Source organism: Micrasema longulum, unplaced genomic scaffold (assembly GCF_059751315.1).
Source record: "Micrasema longulum isolate JH-2025_06_02 unplaced genomic scaffold, ASM5975131v1 h1tg001579l, whole genome shotgun sequence".
Taxonomy (NCBI): Eukaryota; Metazoa; Arthropoda; class Insecta; order Trichoptera; family Brachycentridae; genus Micrasema; species Micrasema longulum.
This window is the reverse complement of record NW_028278762.1, coordinates 60,684-73,474: the sequence shown is the minus strand read 5'-3', so window position 1 is coordinate 73,474 and position 12,791 is coordinate 60,684. Positions and strand designations below refer to the sequence as shown.

Sequence of the window (12,791 nt, the reverse complement as noted above, 5' to 3'; positions counted from 1 at the left end):
TAGGCAAATAAACAATAAATGTTTGTATTTAGATTTATTTCAATAGGGATGGAAAACATTTTTTAGCAGGGAATATGGAAGTCTAGGCATTAACAAGGCTTATGACATGTCATTGGCTGGTTTAAGTGGCCACTTTACACACTGTGTAACACTCATCATTCTGTCCGTCTTCGAACATCCACATTTCCTCAACTCTTCCATCTGTCGACTTTTGTGAAGTAAAAGAGCTGAAACCCTAATCACGTGGGTGAGATTCATCTGACTGAACCAAATCACCTACCAGGAAACGCCTGAAAACAATTTTTGTACTTCTTCTTTTACTAGAACTTCTTTTACTAGGCGGCCTCCGTGGTGTAGTGGTCAAGACGCTTGACTCACAGACGGAAGGTTCCGGGTTCAATTCCCGGTGAGAACACAAAAATTAAATGTGATTTTTCTCAAGCCTGGGTGTTCTGTGATGTAATTCACCGCTGTAATTGGGCCTCCTGGCCTGTTGTGGTGCAAAAAAAAAAATAAATAAAAAAATAAATAAATAGATAGTTAATTAAACAATGTTTGATCGTGTCCAAATGCTTGCAGACTGGCTGGATTTTCTCCCTAGGAAGTTATTCATATTTAAATTAATTTCAACAGAGAGGGAAAACATTTTTGAGAAAGAAATATGGAAGTCTAGGCATTTACAGGGCTTATGACAAATCATTGGCTGGTTTAGGTGGCCACTTTACACATTGTGTAATATTCACTATTCTGTCAATGAATAATTTTCTAGGGAGGAAATCCAGCCAGTCTGAATAAATATTTGGATCAAAATTTGTTGCAAGTGAAAGGGAAAACATTTTGAGAAGAGAGTATGGAAATTGAGGCATGAGCAGTCAAGGAGAATTGTTTTAAAGCGTTGCCTAGTAGGTGACAAGGTTCAACCGGATGAATCTCACCCACATGATAAAGATTTCAGCTCTTTTACTTCACAAACGTCAACAGATGGAAAAGTTGAGACAAAGTGGATAAAACATTGGTATAATGGTGTATGTTATTCACTCTGTAAAGTGGCCACTTAAACTAGCCAATGACAAGTCATAAGCCCTGTTAATGCATAGACTTTTGTATTCCCTTCTCAAAATATTTTACCTCTCTTGCAACGAATTCATATCTTAATAACTCACATGGTAGGAAATCCAGCCTGCCTAGAAACATTTAAACATACTCAAAACTTGGAGTCGGGTTTTGTTCCCGTGGCTAGTGTTGCGGACTCACGGATCAGAGGTCCGAAGTTCGAACCCTACTCTACCTCAACTTGATTTCTATTTTCCGATTGTGAGTTATTTACAAATCAGTGAAAAACATCACAAAAACTTAAATATTCGGGTAAATTATAAGAGCGCAAATATTTATTTTTTACTTTAAATAACATTGTTGAATGAATATTTAAAAAAAATAATTTATTAGTTTTAATTAATATTTTATATTTCACATTATGTACTACATCTTAAATTGTTCTCTGCCATTATTATTTCCGTAAAACATTTTTTTGTAAAAGGTTCCTAGAACCGTTAATGAATAAATTAATAATTAAATTAAAGAAAACATAATTAAATTATATGGTTTAAATTTATTACTTTATGCATCTCCAAGAGTTGTAAATTGTTTATAAGATTTTTAATTTATTTACTATTTTTCATAAATGATGGTTATTATTTATTTATTTATTCAGACAAATAAACATATTACAAAAAAAACTAACGTAAAACTAATGTACTCTAAGAGGCCAAGAGCCCAGTGTTGAGTTGGGAGACAACATCATGGAAAGCGGAAACATGCATATTATTAAAGATCACTAAAAGTAACAATTATAATATAAACTTCTTCAAGACAGAAAGGCTGCTTGAGATGTGTTTATGTGAAAGAAATTCAGTTGGTTATTGGCAGTGAGTGGAGGTGCGCGCATGCAAGATGTCCAGCGCATTTACGATTTTTTAAAATTTATTTTGCTACAACACGGCTTAATATGTGTGTTTGAACTTCAGAATATTCTGTATTTTGGTTGTGGTAACACGGTGTTACATCACGGCGCGCAAAGGAATTGTTTGCCACAGTCTTTTAAGAGTTAATGGTAAGGTGATGAATGATGCAATGTGATACATAAATAACAAGGAAATGCGTACTTTTAATACATTTCGGTACTAGGTTGTTTGAAAATTTATGTTTATTAAAACAAATATGAAATACAAAATGAAAACCTATAAGTCACAAAAATTGCTGATTGTTCTTTTGTTTTCAGATGTTAGTGAATCTGTATGTTTTGTAATTTAAAAAAAAATCCAGCGGTTTTACTTCTCAATACAAATTAACATTGATAAATAAAAGCGCATTGAATGTTTGAAATTTTTCTTATTAAATTGTCCATACTTCTACTCAAATATTATAAATGCCGAAGTGCGTTTTTTTGTGTTACTTTCAATGGAGCGACCAGTCAATGTGGTTTCATAAGTGTTACATTTATCCCGAAAAGTCATCTCGTTACTTCAGGAAAAAGAATCCTTTGTGAAAAAATTAATTGATATTAAAACAGAATAGCGATGCTACGTCGCCATAGATAGACTAATGGACTATCGTATTTTTTGTATAGGCGTTGTTAGAAGACTGGCAATCGATACAGTTTAATTTTTATTGTATTCATAATGGGGAATTCCACTGTTTTCTAATTTTTTTTTTCTATTAGCGTACTATTTAACTAAGCAAAAATATTTTTTTTTTTTTTGTGCGTTATTTACAAAGATATGATTTTTTAAAGTTACATTTATCAAATACCGCGCCAAATGACTGTAATCAGTGTGTCACTTTTCAGTAGTGACGTCATGAAACGGTTGGCGTTCTTAATTTCACTGACCTGACAATAATCTATGGAATATTGCTTTGATAACTTCATTTGGTTGATCGTAATTTGCTCATTTCTATGCTATGGTTGTTTTTACGAACGTTTCGATTTAGAAAAACCTAGAAAGTTGACATAATCTCTGGTTGAAATGTCAAATTATACTTTTTTTCTTTGGTCAAAACGTTCCTTACAAGGTGCGGGGGCTTTAAAACGGAAACCGGAAATACTACACGTAGATATTAGGAGTGACGTCATTATTTACGATTTTAAAATGAATACTTTTTTTAACATTCTGTATTTATTTTTGCGTGTGTTTTTAAGATATTTCATCCTAGTCTAAATTTTTTAAATATTCACGTGTACACGAAAATATTTTAAAACATTTATTCCGGGTTGTGCTGGAATTTCTCATTCCGTCAAAAGAATTATTGTTGCTAACCAACAAAACTTATTCAATCAAATGAGAATCAAAAAAGAATCAAAGCCAATGTTAAGAATTCGCGAAGAATTTCCCAAGTAACTTCTTAGAAATGTCTGCAAAAAAAAACCATCAATTTTACATAATATCTCATTACGAACAGTAAGAGTAAGTATATGAATGCTAAAGGACATTCAAGAAGCTATTTGTATAAGTAGTGGATAATATGAGTATGAGGGTTAGTATGCCTTTGGTCCTTAGATCGAGTGAGTTATCATTAGGGTTACAATTTACTTAAAAAAATATACTTTTCTCATGATTAAGAATCAGCAATCTATTTGGCCACAAATCGTTCTGGTTTTGTTAAGGGTCCAAAATGACAAACGTTAGCCTTAAGACATTTGGTGTGTGACCTAAAGTCTCCCATTCTAAAGAGTAATTTCAGTCATTTATTTAATGAAGAAGTTTAGAGCTTAAAACTATATAGTGGTACTGATTTAATCTAAATTTACTTATCCACAGTTAAAGATGTATATTACCAATCCCAAATCTCGATTGCAGGGGCATGCGGTGGGGGTTTTTTTTTTATCAGGGAAGCAATTAAAACATAAGTAATTGGTACATTATAATAAACATTTCATAAGACAAATGAAATATTATACACATATAATTAGAAAAAGTGACAAAATTTTTACATATCTTGTAATAAAATATAATAATTAATCAACCAACTTCACTTTAATATAAACTTTGATAAATAATTGCGAAGTATTTTGTGGCATTTTATTTTATTTGACTTAAGTGCAGTTAAACCAAAATAGATATTATCCTATTTAAAAACATGACCTTTTTACGAAAAAGAATTGGTCACTATTTGAACCGGAAAAATCAAAATATGTAGTAGATTCTACATTTTTTTCTTATAGGCAGAATGGTGTATGTTACACAGTGTTCAAAGTAGACACTTAAACCGGCCAATGACGGGTCGTTAGCCACTTAAATACGTGGACTTGCACATTGTTTTCCCTCTCTGTTGCAATAAGTGCCAATGACTGTTTTGTTTAATGATGCGAAAGATTGATAACTTTGCCTTCTTGTATTAAAAAAAAAAGTAATGTGCTACAGATTAGTGGAATGCCTTCTGGACTTTTAAACGCAGGTCATAGTGGGCAATAGAAAACTATTTAACACAAATAAAAAGTAAAATATTTTCGCTTTATTGCTACTGCACAATACCAAAAATATTTAATAACTCACTGTAATTGAATTTACGGGGTATTTCGATGCAAAAATGTATTTTTTTCTATATTTATATTTGAATTACCAAACAAAAAACTTCGAGTTTTTTAATGGAAAGGCACGTGGTTGCTCCCTGAAGGACTATTAAGAATATAATATTCTAAAATATGCTACATTTCCTAAGGATCTGTGACATATCTGGGACTTAGCCCTTTAAGGATAAGGGTAGAGCCTCAATTCTATTTTAAGGGTCAACTTCCCCTCAGTTAATTTGACCGCAAGACAAACAGAAATGAAAGAGAAAGTATTATTTGCTTTCACAAGAAGTAAAATACATTTTTTTGCCGAATAGAGGGTTGAGGATTAAATTGTATATTTTTAGCATGTTTTATTTTGCTAATAATGATAATTTGTTTTATATTTTAAATTTAGTTTTAAATTAATTGGTTTATTTTTTTTATATTTAATTAAAAAAAAAAAAATAACAGTGAATTTTAGTCTTTTTTTAGTAGTAGTATTTAGTATTAACTTTAACCTTTGTGTGGCTAAAATGTCACAGGAGCTATATAATGGATTACTTGATATATCATCTCTATGCAGATGATTTTCAACTTTATCCTTACAACAAACCTGAAAGTACTAGCGAAGCAATAGAATCGATGTTTCATACACTTACTTTCTTTTCAAGATGAACAAGAGTATGGTTTACTTATAAACCCTAATAACACAAATTATGTTTGCGGGTAGTCAAAGATTACTTAGGAAGTTAGACGTATCTTCACAAAATCCCTTTAATTTCTATGGCACCAATATTAAATACAGAAAATCTAAAAAAAATCTAGGAGTACTTGTTAACAAAAAGGCGGACTGAAAATGAAAAACGAATTTATTCAGTTTTGTTATAGGGAAATATTTGAAAAAAGGAAAAGAACATGGAATGGATACCTACCTTTAATATGATGTGAATATTCTTCAATTTTGGGCACTGGATGACAAAATGAACTTTATAATTTAACAATGTATTCAACGACACGCGACGAATCCAACCACTTTTTATGCAATTTTTTGTGAAGTAAAATATGTTGTTTTGTTTTCGTTCTAAATTCAAATCTTCTAATTTTGAATATCTTCTATCTTGATGTTAGGTAGGTACCATAAAGATGGGTCAAGGGAAGGATGGGAAAGAAAGGTAATCGTCCAGGAATAGTATCGATAAAAATGCTGTTATTTACTTAACAGTACCACTGGATAAACATCTATGCTGGTAAGCTTATACTGCACATATTAAGAAGGTTGCAAAAATATTAGTTATTGATGTGCAAATACAGTTATTTAAAAATATAATGCAAATACAGTGAAATTTGTACAACTTGTAAAATTTATTTCTCGGCACGGAATTTCCCAGTGAGGAATACGTTTTGACCAAATCAAGTTTATTTTTTATAAATAAAACGCTGAATAAATAATGAAGTGTTTTTACTCCAAAATATTCCATAGTCCCTGGACTGGTACCTGAAGCATAAGACTGATCATCTTACTTTAATGTAACAAAAATGATCAAGATACGTCGCGATTGGTGAACTAATACAATGCCCTATTCACCATTAGGTGCGGAAAGGAAATGATGATAAATAAATAAAATTAGTTTCACTTACCCATAAGATGCAAAGCAACAGCGGGTGGCATGACGCAAATTCCAACTAGCCAATCAGCAACCGCCAAACTCGTGACGAAACAATTCGTCACAGTCCGTAGCCGCCTGGTTGTCAAAACTGCTAAAATCACCAGCGTATTTCCGATGACAGTCACGACAATCAGAATACAGAACAACCCCACAAGACTCACGTCACTAAAAGCCAAAGTCTCTGGCTCTTCATTGAGTCTAGTGTAGTTCAAATTAAATCCAAAATCTTTAGTTGAATTATCAAAAAATTCCACTTTGGTAGTGTCGGCTGTGGATGTTGATAGATTGTACAAGGTGTAAGCCAAGTTTGTATCTCTTGCACCGAAAATAGTCTCTTCTGGGATGTAGATAGTTTCTTCATGGTTAAAGACGGTTTCTTCTGGAAGCTTCTGGGTGTTTTGGAGCACTGCTTCTTGGAGTGGATTGTAATAATTGTCTTCGAAATCAGAGATCTCTTTTGATATTGAAAACATATCTTCTTGTGGAAGCTCGTCACTTTCTGGAGGGTCCATTTTGATGTCTCAAGGCTCATTTCCTGTGAACAACAAAACATAATTGAAGTTTATATATTTTTAAATGACTTTATTTTTAAAATTATCACTTCATCATTTAGATTTATTAATTTTTTATAGACAAGATTAATTTTATGCGAATGAAAATTAAAACTTGCATTTTTAATGTGTTTTGCAAATTCAGTTATCAATGTAAACTTTTACATTATGTTACATACATGGTTTTTCAAGGCCAGACCGCAAAACTTCAGAGGAACATTCCTCATGGTAAGCTTTTAAAAAATCCTTTAAAATTTTTCCATAGTCATTTAAAAAAAACATATATATATATAATCTCGAAATGTAGTAAGTCTTTAATTTCTCGGACAAGTAGTCCCTCCGCAAACCCCTACCCCTCTCCTACCTAATCGCTTCCCTTGTCCGCGTCTGGTGCGTATCGCTTCGTTGGTCAAATACGTTTTTATCGCAATTTTTTTTGTCGGAGAGGGGTAGGAGTTCACGGAAGGGATGCTGGTCCAAGAAATTAAAGATTTACTCCATTTTGAGATCAAAAATAAATTGTTTTTTTTTTAATTTACTTTTTTGATTTTTTTATATTAGGATTTTTTTTAAAGCTAACCATAAAGAATGTTCCTTTGAAGTTTTGTAGTCTGGGCCTGAAAAACCGTGTATAACGACATAAAGAATAATAATTTAAAAACACAGATAAATAAAATTAAAAAAAAAAATATTCAGAATACTGTTTTCTATTATTCTTAACTTCAGCTTTCAATATTCTAAACAAATATTTAAACCACATTGCTACTCACTTTACTCAACCATACCGGTATAGTCGTCGCCAGATAAGAATGTCAAAGCTGCTATGGCAATACTTTTACACTGCGCTTGCGGTCACTATGTGAACGTAGGCATTCTTATCTATCGACGACTTTACCCAAGTACTATTCTGTGTATCTATTTCGGATTGTTGTACATTTATATATATTTTAATGTATTCCATTTTTGAAAAAAATATTTTTTGCTGTTTTATCAAGTACCATATAAATCGATGAAATGCCTCGCAGCAGTCTCCTGCAATGGTCTCTTCCCTTAGACAAAATCAAAATTTGTACACTTCTCCTGAAAAAAGCTTTTATTTTGGAAAATTCAATATTTTCATCCAGGACATTGATCACTCTTGAGGTCACAAAAAAAAAATTCTCTGATCGAAAGTCGTACCTATTTTTGGTATTAAATAATTCAAATTACAGGAAAACCACGTACGAGCATTCTGCTGGGATCTCCTTTTAAAACCACATGACCAGAAATGTGTAAATGACTCTTTCTTCAAAATATTGTCTAATATTAGTGCCTTCATATACTGCAACAAGGTTACATTTTGTTGATAACATAATATAAAAACAAAATATTCAAGGAAATATTTATCACTGAGAGATTGCCCTGTCGGAAAGTTTTCTTTCGAAAAATCAGCCATCTAATTACATTTTTCCCTTAACTCTTTTTACTGTATGTATACATTTTACATGTTATGAATATCATTTACACGGATGATGAGTCATTCTGAATATCCGAAATTTGTGTTCTAATTAAATATTAAACTTGTGGGGACCAGAGAATGAGAGACGAGGATGTGTTGTTGTCTATGGCCGCAGTGCCCAATGGACCTATAGAAGGGCACGTAACACGTCACTTGTTCTTCTCTGCCTTTAACAGTATTCAAATTCACTTGAAAGTATTCTTTGTTTAATCTCTTTATTTTTGTGTGTGATAAACCAACAATTGTAAGTAACTGAAATTATTTGATTTATTCCTTGAGTTTAAATCCATTCAATCATAATGTTTTACACAAACTAACAAATAGCTACTATCTAGTAGAGTATAATAACATACCTCTACAAACTCACGTGTGACATAAAAATATTAACTGTTTTAAGTTTGTATTTAAAATGTTATTCCTCAAAGTAAATACCTGGTTGAACCTAGTTAAGCACATATTTTAGGGATATCTTTTACCGCAAAAAATAAAATAGATAAAAATATTGTAATTTAGTTAATAAATTATTATTACTATTACAAAATAAAAAAATTCAGACAAACATCACATACAACATTCTAAAACTAACCGTGGACAGTCGAGAACTGAAATTATACAATAAACTATTAGACAAAACTCAACAAAACACGTTTACAAAAGATGTTAAAAATATTATCATCGCGGATTCGATTCCCGCCAGTTGCAAAAAAAACCCAAGAAAGATTTTTTTCTCAATCGGTCTGGGTGTTGTGCTGTATTTTCATCGCTTCCTTAAAATCCTCTCTGTCCTATCTGCTGACAAGCCTCTGAAATAGAGGCTTAGCGGGTTATTCCTTAAAAATAAAAATAAAATAAAATAAAATATTAATTAAAAAAGAAAAATTATTTTGTAAAAGAATGTAATCCGTATATATCAAATATTTTTTTCACTATCATTTTTAAATAGCTATTAGTAATAGTAATTTAAATGGTAAAATAAATGAAAAACAATTTTGTTTTTGACCACTTTTTTTTTCCACCAAACTGTTTCAAAGCTACACAAGCTTCTTTATCGAGATGTACTTAAGTTACAAATTTTGTCCTATTTTATTTTTACAGTAATAACTAAATAAAACATTGTTGTTGATATTATGAACCTAATAAATCAAGTGTTTTTTTTTATGTTGTTCTTTTAATGACGGAAAGTGTGTGTGGTATTCATGTAACTTCATACATACTACACAATAATGTCATATTTAGTTATCACTGTAAAATAAAAATAGGAAAGAATTCATTAGTTAAGTAAACCTTGATAAAGAGAAGCTTTGAAGCCGGTCTGTAGAAAAAAAAATAAGTCGTTAAAACAAAGTTGATTTTTTAAAGTCTTTTTATCTTATTATAAAGAATAACCACAAACTTAGTGCTTCAAATATAATTTTTACTTAATTTAAATGTTTTTTTTTTGTGTTTATTAATTTAAAAAAATTGCATCACTACAGGCACAATAAGGAGCCCAATTACAAGAGTGAATTACATCACAGAATTTTCAGGGTTAAGAAAAATTAAATTAATTTTTTTGTATCCTCACCGGGAATCCAACCCGAAATTTTTACGTGTATGAGTCAAGCGTCTTAACCACAACGCTGCGAAGGCCGCCATTGAATGTGCGCTGATATATCGTATAACCGAAACGGTTTGATTCAGTTTACGTTACAACAGTAACAGTAATGTAAACAAATTAATAATTAATTATACGTTTATGTTTAATTATGTGCATGAGAAGATGTAGAGAAAGCGAGCTCTGTATGAGAATATAGAGTGATGTGGGGTTTTATTCTCTCTGCCTACTCTTACGGGGAAGCGGCTTGATGATTTGTTTTTTGTTTTTTTATTATGATGTTTTTTTCCATAATTCCACCAAATAGAAAACGTAAGCATTAACATTAATTTTCTTTCCGCTTCTAAAACTTTTATCATAACTTTTATCTGATTCAGACATTATTTAACCTTATTTGATTACAAAGAATTAAATTCAACCTTAAATATTTAAGCGTACTTCATTATTTATCTAAAAATTTGTCCTAGGCTCTTATAAAAGACAAACAAAAAGGCTTTATTTCCGAGAGAGCAAAGGCTTTACGTTAAACACAAGAACGTTCAACTCCTTATAATATATATGGTTTATACATTTTCGCGGCACATATTACACTTAAGAAAATTTATTGCATACTTGAAAGGAGGTAAAAACTCCTAGCGGATTACTCCCGTGTAGCCTAATTCGTTTACGTGCTGAGACCCGGTAAAAATAAAAATAAAAGAGGAAGATATAAATGGAGTTTAAAAGAAATGTAGCGAAGCTTAGCTTTTATTTTTTTGTTTTGAATAATAGTTTAATCGACTTTTATGTGTGATTTTAGCGTGATTTTTATTCTTTCATTATAACAGTTAACGTAAAAATTGTATACTATGATTGAAAGAGAGGAAATAGGCTCGCCAGAAAGCGCGAGTCAGATATTTTGTACGATCCACGAAAATACGATTTTGTAAAGAAAAAGACTCGACGTCCATCCGGTTCCAATGTTAATCTGAGACAATTTTTTTAAAGAGAAGTTTGTATTGGACAGAAAATAATATTATTCATCTATAAATTCATATGAAAATCGTGCATGGCAAAATCAATGAGAACTAGGAATGTTTCTGTTTACGGCGGAACAAATAAACATATAAAACATGACGTTTTTTATGCATTTTTCAATGGTTTTATTTCGTTAAAAAGATTATGTCTGAGTAGCTTAATCTAATTTCGTTTCCATTTTGAATATTGTCTTCACAATAAAAATGAAATCACAATTATGACGATTATATTCCTCAAGCCTCCGACTTTAAGAGTGATATTGAATTGTTTTTCGTGTAATGGACGTATTACAAGGATCAGAGAATTACTTATTTTATTAGTATATTGCCACGTTAAATAAAAATTAGTTAAATCATGCACAGTGATAAATATCTAATTATTATACACGTAAAAACAACATAAAAAGGAAACGAAAAGAAAATTGAAAAAAAATTGAGACCTTTTCTCCTTTTCTACTTATTTGCGTATTATTACTTTGAATCGGTCGTGGCTAGTGTTGCGAAATCACGAATCAGAGGTTTGAGGTTTGAACCCAACTCTATTCCTTGATTTTCATGTTCTAATAGTGAGTTATTTACAACTCGATGAAAATGGTTACCAAAATTGAAATATTAGGGTTAATTATAAAAACACAAATGTTTCTTTCTATTAAAAAAATAAATAAATAAACCTTGACATATTTTATTCCGTGGGGGTGAAAAACAGATTTTTTCAAGTTCTGCGTATGCAGAAATACACCAGTAAGCTGTGGTGTGCATACAACCCACGAAGAGTTGGGGAAAATATTACTTAAACAATGGTTATAGAATTAAAAAAAAAAAAAAATCCTTTTTAATTACTATAAAAATAAATAGCTTTTAATTTCTCTCAGAATATTTTCTTTTCTCTTTCTTATGTTACACAAAAACATTATAACTGTCATAGGAGCAAAATTTATAAACATTTCTCGTATACCCACGAACAGGCCACGCCTTTGTGGGATTTTTTGTTTACTATTTTTACTGTTCATATGTATTTCATTGCTTTGTAATTAACCTTTATTTTTTTAAAGTCTGTTTTACCTTTTATGTATATTGTAAAAAAAAACAAAAAAAAAAAAATTAACAAAAAAAGAAAAAAAAAGAACCCAGCTTTCCTTACATTGTAGCGCGAGTGGGAGATGTTTGCTGCTGCTAAACTTCCTTACTGAGATGGACTGCTGCGACACCGCAAAGTAAAAAACAATCGAAAAAAAATAATTATTAAATAGCTTATCCGGGAAAACTGATATTTTTTGCATGAAAACAAAATGGACTTTAATAATTTTAATAAGCATTTTTATAATAAAAGTGAACTTTGGTGTTTAGTTCACGTATTCACCTCTTTGCGTTTATTTCTGCATTTTAAACTTCAAAATGATAAAAAATTGAACTGATTATTGTATATATTTTTTAAATACCTTATCTCTTGTTTGAGCTAAGCTCGTGAATATGAAACGCCTATCCACTTTTATTTTATTAATACATTTTATAACCATGCTACTAAGGATATCACTTAAGGCTGTAGTCTGAAAAACGCACGCAAAATGAGAAAATAATACGATTTTGCCATTTTAAAACGAAGGTTTTTTTAAATTGCGCAATAATAAAAAAATTAAAAAACGTAAATAAGATAAAAACATTTTTTTTAAATGTATTTCTATTAAAAAATATACTTAGTTTTATGTAAATATAATTACTTTTACAGGCAGATTACGCCATTTTATATTAAGACTTAACTTAGGTATTTGGGATTTCAATAAATACTAAGTTTCGAACTAAAATTTGTCGTAATAATTTTAAGGTACGAGTAATAAATTGAAGATGAAAGTGGCAGGATCATAATTTTGATTTTTAATTTTTGAAAAGAAATACAAGCATTTTAAATCATACATTCT

General features: G+C 30.7%; 1 protein-coding gene across 1 annotated transcript in view; it reads right to left on the bottom strand.

Annotated features, from left to right (window-relative positions):
* The window catches only part of LOC148274793 (putative G protein-coupled receptor No18), a 56,485-nt gene extending 49,757 nt beyond the window's left edge, over positions 1-6,728 (bottom strand). Inside the window, exon 1 of the mRNA XM_088236596.1 lies at positions 6,188-6,728. Within this exon, the coding sequence (XP_088092722.1) occupies positions 6,188-6,728 (541 nt within the window). The remainder of the gene's footprint in view (positions 1-6,187) is intronic.
* Between the last annotated feature and the right edge of the window lie 6,063 nt (positions 6,729-12,791).